General features: G+C 48.2%; 1 protein-coding gene across 1 annotated transcript in view; it reads left to right on the top strand.

Annotated features, from left to right (window-relative positions):
* Nucleotides 1-20,460, top strand: part of CTCFL (CCCTC-binding factor like) — a 36,176-nt gene extending 15,716 nt beyond the window's left edge. The window contains exons 9-12 of the mRNA XM_040637871.1: nucleotides 4,682-4,802; nucleotides 6,817-6,909; nucleotides 7,946-8,076; nucleotides 9,521-20,460. Coding sequence (XP_040493805.1) covers nucleotides 4,682-4,802; nucleotides 6,817-6,909; nucleotides 7,946-8,076; nucleotides 9,521-9,661 — 486 coding nt within the window. The 3' untranslated portion in view covers nucleotides 9,662-20,460. The remainder of the gene's footprint in view (nucleotides 1-4,681; nucleotides 4,803-6,816; nucleotides 6,910-7,945; nucleotides 8,077-9,520) is intronic.
* The last annotated feature ends 1,364 nt before the right edge of the window (nucleotides 20,461-21,824 follow it).

Genomic DNA, 21,824 nt, shown 5'->3' with positions numbered 1-21,824 from the left:
TGGCAAGTTGTAATCACTGATCACAGATCACCACAGCAAATACAGTAAGGACGGAGAAGTTTGAAATACTGTGAGAATTCCCAAAGCATGACCCGGAGATGCGGTGCGAGGTTTCTGGAAACAGCATCAGTAGACTCGCTCGATGCAAGAGTGCTCCAGACCTTCCACTTATAAAAAATTCAGTACGTACAACGTGCAGTAAAGCAGAGTATGGCAAAATGAGGAAAATGAGGTGCTCCTAGATATAAAACCTCTTACAGCTTGATGACGAAAAGACAAATACCCAATGAGAAATGGGCAAAGGATCTAAATAGACATTTCTTCAAACAAGACCTGCAAGTGGCCTGTAAGCACATGAAAAAATGCTTAGCGTCGTTCGTTGCTAGGGAAATGCAAAGAAGAATCAGCGAGAACACCTAGGGCCGGCCGTGAGGGTGGCTGCCGCCCACGAGAGCCATCCGGTCCCACCTGAGGTGGAAAATAAAACCGAGAGACACTTGCGAGGTTCATGGTCCAGGGGCAGGGCTCACGGACACAGTGAGACCCGGTCACGGGCTACAGAACACGCCCCCTGCCCACGCCTCCCGTCCGCATTACCAAAGCCCTGTTTACGGCCGCTCCTTTTCCCCGGGGCGTCAAGTCCAGCAATCAGGAAAACATTATAAGCCATCCCAAAAGGCAAAATCACAATTTGGAGAGACAGAACAGCAAAACCAGGCGTGGTGGGGATGTCGGACTCATCAGGAATTTAAAACAACCCTGATTGACATGCTAAGGGCGCTAATGGATAAAGCAGACAGCACGCGAGACCAGGTGAGCCACGGGAGCAGAGATGGAAATCCTAAGAAGGAGCCACAAAGAACCGCTAGAAAGGAAATGACAAATGCTCTGATGAATGAAATCGAAGAGAAGCTGCATAAATGGAGAAAAATAGTCCATGTTTATGGACAAGAAAACAATGTCAAGACGTCCCTCCTTTACAACTTGATCTACAGGTTCGGAGCAATTCCTATCAAAACCTCCGCCCAGTAGGGGCGCCTGGGTGGCTCTTGATTTCCGCTCCGGTCATGATCTCAGGGTCGTGGGAATCTGTGCTCGGCGGGGAGTCTGCTCGAGTCTCTCTCCCTCTCCCTCTGCCCCTCCCACAGCCCCCCCCAAAATTAAATAAATCTAAAAAAAAAAAAATCTCGGCACATTATTTTGCCAATACCGACAGAATGACTTCAGAGTTATGTGGAGAGGCAAAAAAACAAAACCAAAAAGCCAGAATAGCCAACATAATACTGAGGCAGGAGAGTGAAGTTGGAGGACTGCTGCTACCCATCTTCAAGACTTGCTATAAAGCTAGAGTAATCACGACAGTGTGTGCTGTTGGAAGAACAGACACACACATCAGTGGAATAGAGAGCCCAGGAGTAGGCCCCATACGTACAGTCGTTGATCTCCGACAAAGGAGCAAAGACAGTGCCATGGAGAAAATACTCTTTTCAATGAACGGTGCTGGAAGAACTCGAATCCACGTAAAAAAAAAAAAATCTAGAAAGAGACCTTACACCCTTCACTAAAATTAATTCACAGTGGATCACAGACCTAAATGTACAATGCAAAACCATAAAACTCCTGAAGACGACAAGAGAAGATCTAGGGTACGGCGGGGACTTTTCAGAGACAACACCAAAGGCGCGGTCCACGACAGAAATCATCCGTAAGCTGGCCTCCTCTAAAATGCACAACTTCTGACCTGAGTAGACAAGCTACAGTCAGGGAGAAAAGATATGCGAAAGTCGCTTCGGATACAGGCCGGTCATCCAGAATGCAGAATTCCTAGGACGCAGCCGGAAGAAAACGGATAACCTGATTAAGAAACGGGCCAAGGACTTGTGCAGACCCCTCACCAAAGAAGATGTACAGATGGCAAGCCAGCACATGAAATGACGCTCCACATCGTACGTCGTTGGGGAAATACAAATGCACCAAGACACCACCACACACCTACCAAAAATGGCCCAGATCCAGAGCACCGAGGACCCCAGACGCTCAAGGACGTGGAGCGCCAGGAACGCTCGGGCGTAGCTGGTGGGAATGCAGAATGGCGCAGCCACGTGGGAAGACGGTTTGGAGGTTTCTTGGGAAACCAAACGTGTTCTTACCATGCAACCCAGCACTCATGCTCCTATTCACCCAAAGGGGTAGAAGACTTCCGTCCACACAGAAACTTGCCCCTGGATGTTTGTAGCTGCTTTAGTCCTAATCACCCAAACTTGGAAGCAACCGAGACGTCCTTCAGTAGGGGTTGGATAAGCGGGTCCATCCGTTTACACAATTTACTAGTATTCAGGGCTACAAAGAAATGAGCCACCAAGCCACGAAGACATGGAGGAAACTTAAATGCTTATTACTAAGTGAAAAGGATACACACTGTACGATTCCAACCATAGGACGTTCTGGAAAAGGCAGAACTATGGACACAGTAACCAGATGGGTGGTTTCCAGGGACTGGGGAGGAGGGATGAACGGGCGGAGCACAGAGGAGTTTTAGGGCCGTGAAACTAGTCTGCGTGATACTAGAACGGTGGATGCAGTCATTATACATTTGTCCACACCCACAGAATGAACACCACCAAGAGTGAACCCCAGTGTAAACTGTGGGCTTTGGGTGATGGTGATGTGTCCACGTAGGTTCATCAACTGTAACAAAAGAACCCTCCATTCCGGTGAGGTTGCGGATAATGGGGAAGCTGTGCGTGTGTGGGGGCAGGGGGCACAAGGGAAATCTCTGCCTCCCTCCCAATTAAGCTCGGAACCTAAAATTGCCCTAAAATATGAAGGCTTTAGAAATCGAGAAATACGTGCATATCGGATACTCGAATCCAGTTTAATTTTTAGAAAGCACATCGTTCACAAACTCCCATTCTTTAACACGCAGTGTCTCCCACACCAGAATGTCACAGGGCTGCGGGCACCCTTCCTCCCGTGAGAACCCCCACTCTGGATTCCGAATGCTGGGTCCCTCCTCTCTTGAGAATCAGTCCTCTGACACAGATGTCTGTCATATTGCTCTGCCCCCTGAGCCCTGAACAATCTAAATGTCATATCGATTTACTTAAAATCTTAGCACACGGACTTTTTAAAGGCTGGATGTGGTTTTGGTGGTTTATTAATCCAAAGCCAGCGTCCAGCGTCGTTAGCCGTGAGCTTCATGAATTTGGAGGGAGACTGCGTGTACGTGTGCACGAGTACGTGCTTTGCTGGGGATCATCACATCCTCAAAAGAATCCTTGGCCTCAGAAGGCTTCATTTGTGCATAATCATCATATAAATCAGGGATTGGCAAACCTTCTTCTGTATACGGCCAGGTGGTAATATTTTCAGCTTCACAGACCAGTTTCTGGCCCAGCTACTGGTGTAACACAGAAGCAGCCATAGATGGAGAATTCATAAACAAATAGACATGGCAGTGTTCCAGAAAAATTCTCATATATATATCTATATATAGATATATATTTTTTCTTTTTGAGAGCAAAAGAGAGAGAGCACAAGCAGGGGGAGCGGCAGAGGGAGAAGGAGAAGCAGGCTCCCCATGAAGCAGGGAGCCTGACACGGGGCTCGATCCCAGGACCCCAGGATCATGACTTGAGCCGAAGGCAGATGCTTAACCCACTGAGCCACCCAGGCGCCCCCAGAAAATTTGTTTTTCAAAAACAGTTGACCGACTGGATTTGACCCTTGGGCCATCATTTGTCAATACAAGATGCAAGAAGTTTCAATAACCCGTAACGTCCCCCTCCACTTACACGTGAATCCTTTCCCTTCGACCCATAAAAACCAGGCCAGTCCGGTGGAACACCACACTGAAGCCAAAGTGGAAATTAGGTGGGAGATTTTATGTCCTCAGCAAACTGACTGACATGTCACCAGGATCTTTCCATATGAACTTCCCTAACAGGCAAAGATGCCTGACTTAAGTCATCCTGAGTGTTCCTATGTAAGAATGCAGTAACAGTCTTGCCCGGAAACCTCTGACTTCCCTCTTAATTCTGAGTGTTGTATGTACGTTCAGTAACTCCACGCGTGGTAGTTCGGGAGAGAAGCTGGCGGGGCAGTGACGTTCACACGCTGCATCGATTTTCTTAAAATTGACAATTTCTTGAATTTCTAGTTTAATATCAGGGCCTACTTTGGAGAGTAGATGCATCCTAGAAGAATAAATGTTGTCTTCTCATGGACTTCTATGATAAAAAATATGTATTTAAAATAAGCTCACTTTTGGTTAGATCTAAACACAACAGAGGGGTCCCCTTTTTTAAAAAACCGCCTTTTTGGTACAATATACCAGGCATGGAGGCGCCTGGGTGGCTCAGTCCATGAAGCGTCCCACTCTTGACTTCGGCTCAGGTCGTGATCTCAGGGTCATGGGATCGAGCCCCGCGTCGGGCTCGGCGCTCAGCACGCAGTCTGCTTGTCCCTCTCTCTCTGCTCCTCCCCCCGCTCGCACGCGCTCTCTCTTCCTCAATCTGTAGTAAATAAATAAATATCGTTTTGAAAAAGGAAAGAGAGAAAGAAGATACCAGGCATGTGTTTCCCCGCTTTCCCGCGCCCGGGTCTTCACCCCTGGAATTCTAAATGACATTCCGCCGGTCCTGCTGACTCCGCCGTGTGCTCCGTGTCTTTTCCCCAACAGACTAACATGCAGAGACACTCGGCCAAGTGTGGCGTGGGGCCAGGAAAGCCAGCTGCCTCGGGGAAAGCGAGAAGAACCAAGAGAAAGCCAGCCGCCCCGAAAGAGGCAGTCCAGGAAGACGGTAACTCTCTTTCAACAAACGGGGTTCTAATCTGAGGGTGATTTTCTTGGTTGGTATCGCGTCCTGGGTGCTGAGTGTTACCGTGCAGGAGACACACCGGTGTGGGTCAAAACGCACGGGGGGCAGGTTTTGAGCTTCGTGTTGCCCCCGGGGCGGGCGGGGGGGTCACTGGTGCAGTGGGCGGGATGGCTTCTGCACTTGTCAGCCCTGCAGAGCGCCCCCTGGTGGCGTCCACACCCCCCATCAAGGGGCTCCTGGCAGGACGGGCTTGTGAGGCGGAAGGCTGACCCCTCTCTAAGCTTGCGGGCTGTCGCCTGTACCTGGCAGGGGCCGTGTGCGTGTCCTGGGGCCGCTGCAGCAGTGACCACAAACTAAGTGGCTTTAGAGGAACACAGGCTTACTCTCTCTCTTAGCTCTGGGTCCCAGAAGTCCTAACTCAAGGTGTCAGAAGCACTTGCGCTCCCTCTGAAGGTTCTGGGGAGATGCCCTTCTGCCTTTTCCAGCTGCTGGTGGCTCCAGGCGTCTCTTGGCTTGTGGACACATCACTCCAGCCTTCCTCCCTGTCTGTCTCTCCTCTTCTTTCCGAGGACACTTGTCCCTGATGTAGTGTCCCTGGAAAATCCAAGCTGATCTCTTGAGACCTTAACCTAATTATATCTTCAGAGATCCTTGTTCCATATAAGGTTACAGTCTCAGGTTTTGGGGGGTTAGGATGTGGACCTCTCTCTTTTGGGGCCACTGTGGACATCACAGTCTTTATCGTTGGCCTCAGAAGAGCAGACGTGGGTTCCCAGGTTAGAGCAAAAAGGGCCTGTGTCTAGTCTTCCCTGTGAAAGGTTCTGCTCCACGAGGGGACAGACCTAACTCACGGAGGTATTCTGTTACATTCTCCATTCCTGTCCTACAAGAGTCTCAGAACTGAAGAGCTTGACTGGAAACCACACGACCTCACCGCGAAAAAAAAACGGAAAATATTTGCATGACATCCTCATTCTTAAATTCCCTATATTTTGATCCCAGCCCCAGTCCTTGACTAGTGAATGTTCCCCTGGATAGCAGCCAGCCTTTTCCTCACTTCAGAGTTGCCAGATAAAATAGGGGGTGCCTGGCTAACTTTGAATTTCGGATAAACAATGAGTACTTGTTTAAGGTGGGTATATCCCACACGCTATTTGAGATATACTTGTACTAACCAGTCACCATACTTGGAAAGTGGGTGGTCGGACCAGAGTTCCTCTGAACGGGGCACTACGAGCTGTTCAGACCTTCCTCCACATTCCTGAGTCTTCCAGTCATCCGTCCCCAGCTTCCCGGCTTCTCCAACCACAGGCACAGGTCGGCCTGCCGTGCTTGAGGGGTAAACTCAGAAGAGAAATGAACGTGGGAAATGAATGTGGGAAATGAATGTGAATGAACATGAATATAAGACGACATTTATATCCACAATATGGATAGAAAAATGATGGAGCCAGCCTGGGCCAATTTGCCTTTACGCTGACAATGTCGTAAAATGCCACTTTTCGTGGTTTTACAGAGGAGTCCTACCGCGCCTCCCGTCGGAGGCCTGAGGCCCGTGGGGGCTCTGCCTGGCACCTGCCTCCCCATTCCTACCTCCACATTTCCCCTCCCTCTCCTGCTGGCCTGTGGCTCGCACCCAGCCTGCTCCTGCCTGCCAGCCTGAGACACACTCAGGTGTCCCCCGCATGACCCTCACCCTCCCTGGTCCATGAAACCCCCATCACATTCACGGCAGGCTCCCCCCTGCCCCTCCCGGGCCCCTGCACCCACCTGCTGCCCCATCACACCACTGAGGTCCCTAGAGGCTCCCTGTTACCACGTCCCACCGGCCTCTCCCTGCTCTGCAGCCGTGGCACTGCTGACCGGTCACCCTCTTGACCCTGTGCCCTCCTGCTTGCTGGACATGCGTCCATCCTCCTGGTGTTTTCCCTCACTCCCCGGCCGCCTCCCCTTCTCTCCTTACCCCCGCTGCTCCCACCTCCCTTTGCGTCCACAGCGGCACCACCTGCGCGCCTGTATCACTTCCGCACCTGCGCCCTCTCCCACGCCTGCGTGCACGACCCTCAGCCTCTCCCGTGGCAGGTCACGGGTGATCTGGGAGCAGCCCCCGTGCAGCATCCCCAGGCTGGGAGCGAGTATTCTGCTGCCTGGTGAGCGTCCCCTCTCTGCAGTCTCCAACTCAGTCCATGTAAAACTGAAGTCTTGACACCTCTCTGCTGTCCCTCCCACCCCCAGCCTCGTCTTCTCCTGCCACCCTGATCCATGCTGGCGTTTGAAGCCATGACACACTGGCAGCGCCCTTGCCCACTTCTCAAGGCCACAGACGTGGGACTGGGTCCACCCTGTCTCCCCAAGATGTCCAGGACCCCATCTCAATGTCTCTCCCCTCTGTCCTCACTACCCACCACCAGAACCCCTTCCCTGTACACCCAGCACTCTGAAGACTGGGACTTTGGGCGTGGCTCTCCGCATCCCACCCTTGTGGGCACCCAGCCATACTGCTCCCCCCATCTCAGCCAAGCCAGACTCCCCCTTTTCTTTGCCTGGAATTCTGTGGATCCCAGAGATCTCAGCTCTGACCCCCGCCCGGGTCAGCCCCACCTCCCGTACACCCAGGGCTGCGCCCCGGCTCTGCACCTGGTGCTCGCGTCCCATTTATCTGATTCTTTAGTAAGCGCCAGCTCTCACCTGTGCTGAGCTCCCCTCCAAGACGGGCCTGGCCCTCGAGTCCACACCAGGCCTGGTGTCAGCAGGGTTCATTCGTTGCTACTTAATGAAACAAGCAAATAGTGAACACAGCCCTTTATCGGAGAAAATAAACAGGTGAGATCCAACTCAAATCCTGACCGCCGTAAAGAGATCGAGAGGCCAGGCTCCTGGTAGCCACACTCTAACTGAGCGGACCCAAAATGTCCATTTGAATGTGCGACTTCCCGGCTAATTAGACATCTGCTGGCTCTCTCTTGACACCTAAATGCAGTGTTTTCTTTTAATTGTCTCTTCAAGCCTCTAAAAACCTTTGGCCAAATTCTATCTGAATAAGAGTAGCCTTCACCAGAAGACCGAATGAATGGGGACGGAAAGGTTTTTGAAAGTGTTACCCTTGGCTGGTGACCTGTTGGCAGTGCGTACCAGCTTCCACGCTGGCCACGGGCCTCGGCGGCTGGGTGGCAGCACCTCGCCCGTATCGGCCCTGAGCTTCCTGGACACTGACCCCGAACTCAGTGAAGGGCAGGACCAAAGGGATGAGAAGTGGGTGCGCACGGACACCCTCCCGCTGGCCTTATGCTGCTGTTTGAAACAAAAGCCTCACTTGGACCAGGTCACGAAGGGCACGCGGAACGCTGCCTGCCCCGAACGCTCGCCTCCCAGAAGGGCAGAAATGGGAAAGCCCTCCTGAGTTTAAAGACAGTGACAAGATTGGGTGTATTAAAACATGTCTCGTATTTTGGATGGTCAGCTGTTGCACCCCAAGCAAAGTGTGCCCGCAAACAAGTAACCGGCTTACAGGAGCAAAACTACTTAATTTGCATTTCAAGGGTTTTTACCTGTTTTGTCCACATAATGGTCTGGCTTCTACTTTTCTGTGCTGGCGGGTCAGCTGTAGGTCACCCAGCATTTCGGGGTAGGTGTCTACAAGTCAGAGGTCCTTTGCATATGCAAGACCCAGGTCTTAGTGCTCTCCCCGCACTCCCCCCAAAATGCTTCAGGAAACCACAAGCAAACCTACCTATCTTCAGACAACCTGGAACCGACGGGAGGTGAAGCTCTGGGGAGTGTGGGCCATTTGTCTGCCCTTCTCACGGGCAGACAGGGACGGTCCGGGGGTGTTCTTGGGGAGTAATTTGGGAAATGGGTAGAGGGAGGAATATAATTGGATTTACAGCAATCTGTTCTTTTTTTATTTTTTATTTTTTATTTTTTTATAATAATTTTTTATTATGTTATGTTAGTCCCCATACAGTACATCCCTAGTTTTTGATGCAATGTTCCATGATTCATTACTTGCGTATAACACCCAGTGCACCATGCAATACGTGCCCTCCTTACTACCCATCACCGGCCTATCCCAATCCCCCACCCCCCTCGCCTCTGAAGCCCTCAGTTTGTTTCCCAGAGTCCACAGTCTGTTTTTAAACTCCCAAAGTCGTGCTGACAAGAATCCAGCGGAGGGTGGGCGGGGATGGTTATGGATCCTGGCCTGGCCCACGGTGGGCGCCCAGCACAATGCGTGACCCCGAACCGACTCTGCACGGGTTCACGGGCAGTAGGGACAAATGTCCTGCGAGCAGCTGGCCTTTCTCATCCTGACGGCGTCACTCCCTGAGCTCCGATACAAGCCACCATCCAGTTCCGCAGGACCCGCGTTCAGCGTAGCGCGCTGGTTCTCGCGGGGGCGGCCCTGCTTCCCCGCGAACATATGGGAGGCCTGGGAATGGTTTTGGTTGTCGCAAGTGAGGAGGAGCATTCTTCTGGCATCCTGTGGGTGGAGGCCGGGGGTGCTCCAAACACTGTATCATCCAGCCCTAAAAGCGTAGAGAGCTGAGGCTCAGAACCCGTTGAAGCACATAGATGTCATCTGAATTCTTCCATGAATGTCTTATAAATGGAAAAAATCATTTTCTAAAATGTTTGTTATGTTAAACAGCAAGGGATTATTTCCAAAAGGTACGTGCACGGATTTCTTGACTTTATTTTAAATTTGCCCAAACCCTGTGTCTTTTCCCCAAGAAGCGGCCGCTAAGGAGGTGTCCGCCGTGAGGCTGGAGCAGTGCCCGGGAGACGTGGTTCCTGTCCCCTACGGAGGCGTCGCAGCTGAAGAAGTGACCTGTGACGGCTAAGCGACAGAGATTCCGAGTTCCTGTTTGCAGCAGTCAGCTCTCCAGCAAGTTAGAAGTTTGTAGCATCTTCTTTGAAACAACTAAGTTCATGACAATGGAGGCTCTCGATTTTTCCAAAGTTTAGGGTTAGTGCCGGGAATTGTTTGCCTATTTTTTTTCCACTGGATAGTTCAAAACCATGGCAGGTATTTTATAAAAGGCCCAGATCTTGGATTGGAGGATAAAACCTCAAACCTATGAATTCATTCACTAGATACTGGCAGGGGGGCCTGCAATGAATGGGCAGTAATTTGGGGTGGGGGGGGACCTTCGTTATTTCAGCTGTAAGTACAGACTGACTATTTAGTGCTTCAGCCAACAGCCAAAGCTGGGATACCTTATGTTAAATCGTACACACCCTTTATATTTCTAATATGATTTTTTTAAACCTGAAAAACTAATTTTATATTCTTTTTTAATACAAATGAATTTCCCATAAAATTTAAAGTTACCGTAATACTTTTAATTAGTTCGAAATTCAACAAAAAAGATCTTCGTATGGTGAAAAACAAAGCTGAGTAGAAGATGGAAACCTCTAGATTAGACTAGACGGTGACGTGTAATTATTTTACTCTGGTCTACGAGCAAGGTTCACTTTTAGAGTTTGTATTCTTCCTAAATGATGTTTTCTGGCAGGTATGAAATTTCCCTGGTGACATGCCGTTGTCACCTGCTAGGATACAGTTCATCCCCCTTTTGTTTTGCTAAACCTACTTTGTTGATAGTTTTTTAAATAAGGGGCCGAGTGAGGAGAAACATAATGAAATGTGTACTGATAATGAAATGTGTGTTCGTGAAGAAATTGCACTCCGCGTGTCATGCCCTGGAATTGGTATTTCTCCTTTGCCAGTGAAGAGACTTTTTTTTTCTCAGCTTCGAGCAGCATATGAAATGCCTCTTTAGTACTTAAAATTAACTGGTAACCATCTTTATAATGATTCATTTTTCATACGTTTCTTCTTAGCTCAGCAGCTGTGTTTGCTCGGAACGCTTCTCCCCCTAGTTTAAAACCATCCATGGGTCCCAAGTTCCGTTTTTTCACCTTTATCGAGAAATAATTGGCAAATACAGTTGTGAGGTATTAAAAACATGCATCACGATGATTTGCTTCGTGGGTACATTGTGTCAGGCCTCCCCCCACCCGGTTAACTAAACCCAAATTCTTAAAATGCCGATCTTCAAAGTCCAAAAGCCCTGTATAAAGTGAACATACTGAAGCACTTTCCAGCCGGAAGGGCATTATCTTCTTTTCGTCAGAGCAAATTCATGGAGTTCACATAATGAGGCTTAAATTGTATAGTTTATTATGCGCTATTGTGACTAAATTTTTGTAACACCTTATTTGTTGTTTAAAGCTGTTTTGCATAACTCAATAAAATGAAATGACTTAAATTTCTGTCTTTGTTTTCTGTGAATGATGGTCCTTAAAAATGTCCCTTTGGCCTGGTGAGAATGTGGAGAAATTGGAATCTTGTGCACTGCGGGTGGGACTGGAAAATGGGGCAGCCACTGTGGAGAGCAGTGGGGTTCATCAAAAAATTAAAAATAGAATTACCATATGATCTGGCAATCTGGTCGTAGGCCCGTAAGAATGGAAAGCAGGGTCTCAGAGAGAGCCTAGTGCAGCCGTGGGCATTATTCCCAACAGCCGAAAGGCAGAAGGAACCCATACGCCCAGCAGTGGGTGAGTGGATGGATGTGCAGTCTCCATACTAGAACGTAACTCAGCCTTGAAAAGGAGGGAACGCTGACCCAGGCTACCACAGGGATGAAACCTGAGGACAGGACGCTCAGTGAGATAAGCCAGACACGAAGGGCAAATACCGTATGATTCCACTTACGCTGAGCAGTTAGAATCATCCAATTCATAGCGACAGGAAGTAGCATGCTGGTGACCAGCGGCGGGGGCGGGAATGGGCAGTCAGCGTGTAATGGGGATAGAGTTGCGGTTTTGCAAGACAGAGCTCTGGAGACCAGTTGCATAACAATGTTAGGTACTCAACAGTACCTGACTGCACACATAGAAATGGCTCAAAGAGCACAGTTTTTGTATATTACTACAATTAAATTGTTTTCATTGGAAAAGAAACACAGTGGAAAACGCAAGCCCAGGGCGTATCTAAACACCATCAAAAACCCTTCAACGGGCTCTCACAGGTCACTTGCGGTGTTTTGCAAGCAGTGCGCCTGGATATCACGTAGGACTAAACGCGCACGTTCAGCTTTGATTCGGTTCTGTGCCCAGACTCCCACCAGACAGACCCCCCCCCCGGACAAAAGGAGAAACTCATTTATTCCTCAAGTGCCCTTGGGTGCCCAGGATTTCCACGACAGGAGCAAGGACAATCGTCCCCACAAGAGGGCAGGCATTTCTTTCTTTTCCAACATCGGGACAGACTCGTCCTCTCTTGGAGACCGACAGGAACACGGAGGTGTAACAAAGTCGTGGCGGTCAGCGGGATCGATTTCGCACCGTCCAGAAAGATGAGCCAGAAGCGATCTGTGTTCCAGAGGAGCGGGAGGATTTCTCGCCCTCGAGGTGGCTAAGAAAGGGCCCTTTACAAAACCCGTGAGGGAGGACCCTCTGCTGGGCTCTGCGTTGTAGAAGGCTTTTCGGCGGTTTGGAGATCCAGCAGGAAACCGTTCTGGAATGCACACCTCTTGCACAATTTAACGTCTCTGTTTTGGGGGAAGGGTGTTTCGATTACGACACTGTTTGACAACAGCGTGACTATATAAAGGTCTGACAGATGCTCTTTATTGTTCAAGGTCAGTCGCTGAAAGGCTTGGGGAGCGGGGAGCAGTTCATATTATAAAGTGCCCACCTTTTGAAAATGGCAAGAAACTCTTCTTTTCCAGACGTTGTTTCCTTTAAAATGTTAACGCTTTTTGATAACCATTGAGAAGCTTACCGAACAGCCCCTGTGCACGGATTCTCTCTGACAATCCAGCCTCAATGGGCAGCACTATTAAACACGTCTAGTCGAAGCCTCGGATAATCGACTATTTCCACATGACCCCAGCAACTTACAGCAGTGGACTTTTAATGGAGTGTATCAGACAAAACACGGATTTTAAGTGGCAGCCTCGTTTACGACGCGGCTTTAGTAGCTTTTGTATCATTTCCAAGGCACGACTGTGATTAGGAGCCTTGTTTCAATAAATCCTTGTATGATAGGATACACAGTTTAGGATTTCAGAAGACGCACACGCCAATTCTTCCACGCATCTGCAGAGAGAGTCCTGCACGGGACGCTCACCGTGCTTGTGGGGACCAAAAATCCGGTAAAACAAAACAAAACAAACCCCTTTTAACTGAGCCACCATGGCTGGAAGCCGGCCACAGGAGACCATATAGGAAGGCTGCAAACAGCTCTCGTGGTGCAATATTGCCCATAGGAGCAAGCAAATGAGCTGAAACAGCGTGTTGCTGTCACTTCCTGCTAATGAAACAGGACAGTTTGTAGATGAGTTCAAAGGTCGTTGATTAAAAGACTCGTCCTGATAGTTATGTAATTACGTCCCGAGGCCTGAACTATCAGAACCCGTCAAATGATAACAGAAAAGGTCGTGCTAGACAATAAATTACTTTAAGTCAATCAGCATCGGTCACTATCTTGGTAGAAAAGGCTGTGTTTTCCCGAGACGGCCCTGTTCCTTCACGGCCACCTGGAAACTGGAAACACACACTTGTTTGCGGGGCGAAGCTTAGCTGGTATTTCAAAGCCTGAGAACTTCTTTCCCCCCTAAAAATGAGAGTAAGGGGCTTGCAGCATTGAAATTACATGGGAATACTGACAAAATAATTTTTAAAGAGATGCTAGGATTGTTCTATTTGATAAAAACAAGCATATTGTCAGTTAAATAATTTGTCTTAAGCAGGAAAAAAAAATAGTTTCATTATAGAGGCATGCCAAGGTCCGCTGCTGGGCTAGAAGGATTTAAATACAGCTGCCCCCAGGAGCTCAAAAATTGATTTTAAAGGAAATCCAGGAATAAACAGGCTTGTTCCGTCCCAACCACGGAGCATCATTAAACCGGCCCCCAGTTCTGATGACAGCTCCTTTAAAAAGCTAGTATTTGAAAGTAGGACATTTTTGGAGGAGGTAGAGAAAATTAGACCTCACGGATGGATGTGTCCCACTGAGCAGTGAGACCCCGGGAGCACTTACCCCCAGGACGAACCCTGGAGACCACAGGGTCAGCCCCCCATGACTTCCCCGACAAAGGGGCCACAATGGCTGACCTCGATCTTTTTTGACGTTGTCAGCCTGGCATTTAGAACATGGTCCCCAAAATGTGGATACACGATCCCACATGAATGATCCGTGTTCTGACTACTGAACGTCCAGCCCCTCAGAAGAGCCAGAACTAAACACAAGTAATTTTTTAAGAAACTGAGAAGAGAGACGCCTGGGTGGCGCAGTCGTTAAGCGTCTGCCTTCGGCTCAGGGCGTGATCCCGGCGTTATGGGATCGAGCCCCACATCGGGCTCCTCTGCTATGAGCCTGCTTCTTCCTCTTGCCTGTGTTCCCTCTCTAGCTCTGTCAAATAAATAAATGAAATCTTTAAAAAAAAAAAAAGAAAGAAAGAAACTGAGAAGAGCCGTATTAACCACGAGGCGCCAGGTTGCAGCCTGATGTGTTTGCTGGAGGAGGTGGGAGTACGGGGTCTCAGCGAGGGGAGGGAGTTGCTGGAGCTGCTGTCCCAGCCCGCAGCAGGAGCCAGGGGGCGGCATGCCCACGTGGACTTCCAGGGACACCTCCGTCCTCTGCAGGTGCTTCCTGCTCTGGTGGCCGCCAGTACCGAGTGCCCAGGTCCTGCTCAGAGCAGCGTCCCCTGGCATTTGGATAGGTGCTTGTCACTGTGCCGGCCACCTGGTCTGTCCATCTGCCTTGGTGAGCAGGGCTCCTCCCGAAGCATGGCTCTGCATGTGTCTGGACACACGACACACCTGACCTTCATCTGATCCCGTCAACCCTGGGGGGAATTTCCAGTTCCCTCAAGGCCCTCAACAACGGTGGTTTGGGAATCTCAGGGTGTCAGGATGACCTAGAGAGCTTGTGAAAAATACAGACTCCCGGACTGGACCCCCGCAGGCCCACAGAATTAGACTCTTGGGGGAGTGGCACCTGAGAATCAGCATTTTCCATAACCAGGTTTGGGGCGAAGCCAACCCCCGGGGGGGGGGAGGGGAGGGCACCTGCTCTCCAGGCTGGTTTCTTCCCTGTTTTCACAAATGTTGGGAAAACTGAACATGTGTTCAGCAGCCAGGCCCTAAGCATCTCCTTCTAGGTGGTTCTACTCAAAGACAGCGACTCAGCATCTCTCTGCGGACCTGTCCACTGGTTTTCGTTCCAGAAGGAATGGAAGAAGGCAGAGCTCCGGGAGTGACACGTGACCCATGTTGTGGAATTTGCTGGGCCTCCTCCGTGCTTTAGCACTGAGATCACACACTCAGGTGACCGGGGCGCGAATGTGACAGCTGTTTTACAGTGACAGAGCATAGCCCATGGGAAGGGGAGGGAGACGGCCAGAAGATTCGGGCTCTGCTGGCGGCACAGGAGTGACCCTCTCTGGCTGACAGGACACACAAGACACGCTGACCACTGGAAAATGCATTTGTCTGACCTGGCAAGCTGTTTGGGCCTGCGTCAGGTCAATGTTCCACTTTGAGTCATCCTGACCCATTTCAGAATCAGAACAGCTGGGTCTTCTTAAAAAGTATTCCTACCTTTGAGGGGCACCTGGGTGGCCCAGTCGGTGAAGCGTCTGCGTTTGGCTCAGGTCATGATCTTGGGGTTCTGGGATTGAGTCCCCAGTCGGGCTCCCTGCTCAGCGGGGAGTCTCTCTCTCCCTCTGCTCCTCCCCCCTGCTCACATGCTCTCTCTCTCTCCCAAATAAATAAAATCTTAAAAAATATATTATTCCTACCTTTTATTTCAACAGGTAGGATGACCTCAGCATGGAGGACTGGATGTGTCCAGATAGATACTCATACTTTTCAAATTTTTTTGTTTTAAAAAAAAATTCCATGAAAAACCAGAAATCAGTCATGGGAAGGTGGGGCCTTCAAATGGCGGCCAAATGCAAATTAGTTTACTAATCACACTTTTTATCTAAGTGAAATGGATACCAGAATCCTTCTTCGTGCCATTTTCCAAGAACGCCTTTTTTTTTTCTTTTTCGTACATATTTTTTTGAGGTATAACAGCTACGGCATAATTCCCCCTCTGTGTTCAATTCTATGAGTTTTGGCAAATGCACAGTCGTGTGACCAACACCACGGTCAAGATTCAGAGCATGTCCGTCACTCCATCTGGCTTTGGAGCCAGCCATACCCTACTCCCACCCCGGGCAACTACTGATTTCTTTATATCTCCAGTTATCATAGAGAAGGAATCACACACCGTGTATTTGGGTCTGGCTTCTCTTATTCCACAGAATGCCTCTGAGATTCAGCCCTGCTCTTGTGCGGACCACCTGCTCCTTCCTTTTTACTCCTGAGTCATATTCCACTGTACGATGTTCTGCAATTTGCTTATCCCCGCACCAGCTCAAGGACGTGCGAGTTGTTCCCAGTTCGGGAAGATTATGAATGAAGCCAGCATCAACGTTGGTGCATGAGCACGCATTTTCATTTCTCGCGAGGTGAGAATTCAGAGTCCTAAGGTAGATGTATGTCTAAGTTCAAAAGAAACTGTCAAACTTTTTCCCAAATTTCTGCACCATTCCGCACTCCCACCAGCCGGGAGTGAGCATTCCCATTTCTCCACAGCCTTGCTAGCACTTGGTTTTGTCAGGGTTTGCTCTGTTTTGTTTTTAGCCATCCTCCTTGATAGGTGGCGGTATCCCCTGGTGCCTTTAATTTGCATTTTGCTAAGGGCCTGATCCCAGGTCCCTGGGATCGAGCCCCGCATGGGGCTCCATGCTCCACTGAGAGCCTGCTTCTTCCTCTCCCACTGCCCCTGCTTGTGTTCCCTCTCTCACTGGCTGTCAAATAAATAAATAAAATCTTAAAAAAAAAAAATTTGCATTTCGCTAAGAACTAGTGACTTTGAAAATCCCCCCAGGGGCTTCTTTGTCATCTGCATATCTTCTTTGGTAAAATGGTCAGATCTTCTAACTCTTTTTAAAAATTGGGTTGTTGGAGAATTATTTATGGACTCTGGACACAAGTTCTTGATCAGACATATATTTTGCAGATATTTTCTCATGGTCCATGTCTAGTCTTTTCATTCTCTTAATGGTGTTTTTAAAAGAGCAGATTTTTTAACAAGTTTTCATGAAATCTAATTTATCTTATCTTTGATGACTCATTCCGTTAGTGGCATAGATAATCTCCACGTAGTTCAAAGTCACGGGATATTTTCCTAGGTTTATTTCTAGAAGTCTTGTAAGTTTACTCTTTTGCATTTAAGTCTGTGATCTATGTTGAGTCAAGTTTTCAAGGTGTGGATCAAGGTTCATTTTTTCACTGTGGATGACCAATTGTTCCAGTGCCCCTTATTGAAAAAACTCTCCTTCGTCCATTGAAATCCCCTTGCAGCTGTGCCAAAAGCAAATTGGTCACACGTGTGGGGATCTGTTTCTGGACTCCATTCTGTTCCACTGATCCAGCCTTTCCTCAGCACCAGGCTGCCTTGATTACTCTAACGTTAGAGTAAGCATCAAAACAGAAAATGTGAGTCCTCCAACACGGTTCTTCTTTTCCTAAACTGTTTTGGTTATCCGCATTCTTTTGCCTGTCCCTGTAAACTGTCAAATACACTTGTTGATTTGTACAAGAAAATGTTGCTGAGACTTTGTGGGGATACACATTTATAGATCCTTTTGGAAAGAATTTAGCATTTTGACAATGTAGTCCTTCAATCCATGAACACAGTAGATCTCTCTATTTAGTTAGGTTTTTTATGTTTTGCACCATTATTTGTAGTTTTCAGCATGTAGATCTCGCACAGATATTGGATTTATACCAAAGTTTTTCCTGGTTTTTTGTTTTGTTTTTTGATACTATCATAAATTGTACTGTTTCTGAAATTTTGGTTTCTTTTTGTTCGTTGCTAGTACAGAAACATGGAGTTGCGTTTTGCATATTGACCTGGTATCCTGCAACCTTGCTAAACTCACTTACAATCAGTTCTGGTAGTTTGTAGATTCCTTTATGCTTTGTGTATAGATAATCATGCCATCTGCAAATAGAGACAATTTTATATCTCCCTCTCCAATCTGTCTCCGTTTTTATTTTCTTGCCATATTACACAGTCTGGGACCTCCAGTGTGACTCTGGATAGGAGTGGTGAGAATAGACATCTTTGCCTTGCTCCCAATTTAGGGGAAAACTGAGTTTTTTGCCATTAAGTAAGATGTTAGCTATAAGCTTTTTGTAAAAGTCCTTTATTGGGTTGAGGACATTTCTTTCTATTACCAGTTTGCTGAGAATTCATCATGAATGAATGTTGTCAAGTGCTTTTTCTGCATCAATTAAGATGACTATATGCTTTTTCTATATCTGCTGATATGATGGATTACATTGGCTGATTTTCTAATGTTGAACCAGCCTTGCATTTCAGGATAAACCTTACTTGGTCATAATGTATTCTTTTTTATATTTTGCCGGAGTTGATTTGATAATCTTTTGTTGAGCATTTTTTTCATCTATGTTCACGAGCAATATTGGTCATGGTTTTCTTGTAATATCTTTGGTATTAGGGTAATGCTAGCCTTATAAAGTGAATTAGGAAGTGTTCCCTCCTCTCCTGTTTTCCAGAAGAGTTTGTATAGAGTTAGGATTATTTCCTCCTCAATTGATAGTATTTACCAGTGAACGCACCTGACCTGGAGTTTTCTTTATTAGAAAGTGGTAACTGTGAATTCCATTTCTTTGATAACTACGGGATTATTCCGGTTATCTATTCTTTCTTTTTTCCTACCCATCCCCCACCCACCTGCCCTCTGGCCACCACCAGTTTGTTCTCTGTAATTATTTGAGAGTCTGGTGTTTTGGTTTGTCTCTTGTTGGCTTTGTTCATTTGTTTTGTTTCTTAAATTCCACATATGAGTAAAATCACATGGTATTTATCTTTCTCTGTCTGACTTACTTCACTTAACTTTGTACTTTCTAGATCCACCCACACCGTCGCAAATGGCAAGATGTCATTCTTTTAGATGGCTGAGTTTTCTTGCCTGAGTGGGCTTTGGTAATTCATGTCCTCCAGGCATCGGCCCATTTCATCTCAGCTGTCAGATTCTAGGGAATAAAGTTGCTTGTGATATTCCTTTATTATCTTTGTCATGTCTGGAGAGCCTACAGCAATTCCTTCCTTCCTTCCTAACATTGCCAATTCTGTCTTCTCCCTTTCCGCCATGGTCACCTCTGGCTGGAGGTTTATCAATTTTGTTCATATTTCTAAAGAACCAGCTTTTTGTTTCGTTAATTTTCTCTCTTATTTTCCTGATTTTAAGTCCACTGATTGCTGTTCTTATCTTTATCACTTCACTCCTTCCGATTAAATGTGCCACTCTTTTTCTAGTTTCTTAAAGTAGAAGCTTGGGTAATTCATTTGAAACCATTTTTCATTTTCTTACGTAAGCACTTGATGTTACAAAATTCCCTCTCGGTCCTGCTTTACTTGCATTTTCTAAATCTTGATATGCTGTGTTTTTATTTGTAGTCAGTTCAAAATATTTTCTACTTTCCCTTGAGATTCCCACTTGGATCCATGGGTTATTTAGAGGTATGTTTAACTTTCAAATCTTTGGGAATTTCCCAGATATCTTTCTGTTAGCGGTTTCCAGATTTATTACATTATGATCAGAGAACACTTTGATGTCATTTCTCTTCAATCTGTTCGGATTCGTTTTATTGTCCAGAGGAAGGTCCACCTTGGTGAATGTTCAATGTGCACTTGAGAAAAATGTGTATCCTGCTGTTGGGTGGAACGTTCTAAAATGTCAGGTCACGTGGATAGTGTTGCCCAGGTCTTTTATATCCCTACTGATTTTCTGTCTTTTTGTTCTTTCACCAGCTTAGAGGGGAGAGTGCTGAGGTTTTCGACTGTAATCGTGGGTTTGTCTATTTGTCCTTTGGGTGTCTGCTGCACGTGTTTTGAAAAGCCATGCCCTCCTCAACTTGGAACTCTGTGTTATTAAATGCTGTGCCCATGCGCTTGCTAAAGTTGCAAATTTGCGAGCTGCCAGGAAATGAGTGCTGGAAGCAGAGGCCTTGAACTTTAGGGCCCCTGGGAGGAGCAGACTCTCCTTGATTGCTGGCCGCAGAGCATTTCGGCCCAGCCACACACAGGGCCTTTCAGCCAGCGGGGTGTCGGAGAGCACTGCGCAAAAGAGAACTGATCCCAAGGTGAGGCTCAGGATCTGGAGTAGCAGGGCTCAGGTCCTTACCCCACCCCACGTGACCTCGGGCAAAGCCCTTGACGTCTTGGAGCCTCATTTCTGCAAGTCAGTCGACATGCATAAATTCAATGTCTCAGCTAGATGCTGGGAAAACCAAATGAGATACAGCGTGGTTCTCGACCTGAAGATGCTTCCACTCTCTCCTTCCTGTTCCTCGGGGTTCCTGAAGAACAGACGAGTCCCTGCATGTGTTACCTGGACTCCTTTCTGCTGGTAAGCACTTAACAAGGGCTTTGGGTAGGAGAACCCTCTTGGTGGTGTTTGCCAGATCCCACGGTCCAAGCTACCAGCGTGACTCCCTGGGTGTGGAGTTGGGAAGAGACCCTCAGGCACACACATCAGAGGGCATTTCCACTGCAAAGAGACAACAGAGGTCAATCACCCCAAGGGCATGGAAAATAGTCAAGCCTAGTAAAACAAGCTAGGGAGCGATAAGTTCTGGGTATTTACTAACTTTGCTTTTAATATAATTCATTTAATTATAAACTTATTTAATTGTAATATTGGCCATGTTTAACCACCGATATGCAACACTCCTGATCATTTTCCATCAGACCTTTGCTCACAGAGACCCAATCCCAACTGAGACAAGCCTCGGACAAGCTCCGCCAACAGGGAATGAACTGGTGTGTGAGACAGGAGGTCCCGCAGTAACTCTTCAGCAAAGGGTTTTGGGTTTTCTGTTTCCACCAATGTCAACAGTCGTCTTCCCTGCTAGGAGCCAGCCCAGCCCTGGAGAGCCAGGGACATGCCGTGCTCTGATTGGCCAGCCGTGGCCACGCCCCTCCCTGGGGCCTGGGGGTGGAGTTAGCACCAGGGAACGAGAGCCCTGAGCAAGAGGCTCCCAGAACATCTGGGCGATGAGGGAAGAGGGAGGCAGTGGACGTGTGGTTGTCAGAAACAGTGAGGGGCTCCCACTCGCGGTCTTGGAAGCACTTGGTTCACTGTAATTCCCTAAAGCCTTCGCGCTGAGGCTTTTCATTCAGTCTTGGGATGTTTTTAGACTTTCAGTGCTCAGGGTTTTCAAATTTCAGAAGTAGCACATACTTGTTTTAACAAAGGAAACGGTAAATATAAACCGCTGATAAGAGCACACACAGTTACTCAGCCCCCCAACCTCCAGCGCCACCCCGTCTCCCACGATACTCTCAATCCCATTGTTGGCAGCTTGGCGGGGGGCGGGGGGGGGCGCTCGCACACCCCTCTCCTGGCTCTGCAGCCCGGACACACTCGCACGTGGGGGATTTTGTTGTGCTTTTGCGGAAGTAGCCCCAGACCACACACGGGATTCTGCAGCTTGCTTTCTCTCGCTGCTGGATAAATCTTGGGCTTCCTGACCAGTCTCCAGAGAGAGCCCTGCGAACCTTAGGGACGGCTCTAGCTAGACTGGCAGCTGGACGCCTTTTCATTCATTGCTCCTACTGAGGGCGTGGAAGTGCAAAGACCTCTCGAGATTTCTAAATTTGGTCAGAGTGTAGGAGGCTGTGCAGGGTGCCTGTGCACTAAAAATACCAGCCCTGGTCTGGGGTGGAGGCTGTCCTGGGTGCCGCACATCCAGGATTCAGGACCTCGGCCTCCCCACACCGACACGCTGCCCCCGGGCCACACAGATGGCAGCATGGTGCTGGGCTCGGCGCGGCCAGGCTTCGATTACAAAAGCTGCCCCACACTGAGTTCCTTTCCCCTGGGGGGTCTTGTTACCGCATCGTTC

Source organism: Ursus maritimus, unplaced genomic scaffold (genome assembly GCF_017311325.1).
Source record: "Ursus maritimus isolate PB19 unplaced genomic scaffold, ASM1731132v1 scaffold_22, whole genome shotgun sequence".
NCBI lineage: Eukaryota > Metazoa > Chordata > Mammalia > Carnivora > Ursidae > Ursus > Ursus maritimus.
The sequence above is the reverse complement of the archived record's forward strand: the minus strand, read 5'-3'. Positions and strand labels throughout refer to the sequence as shown.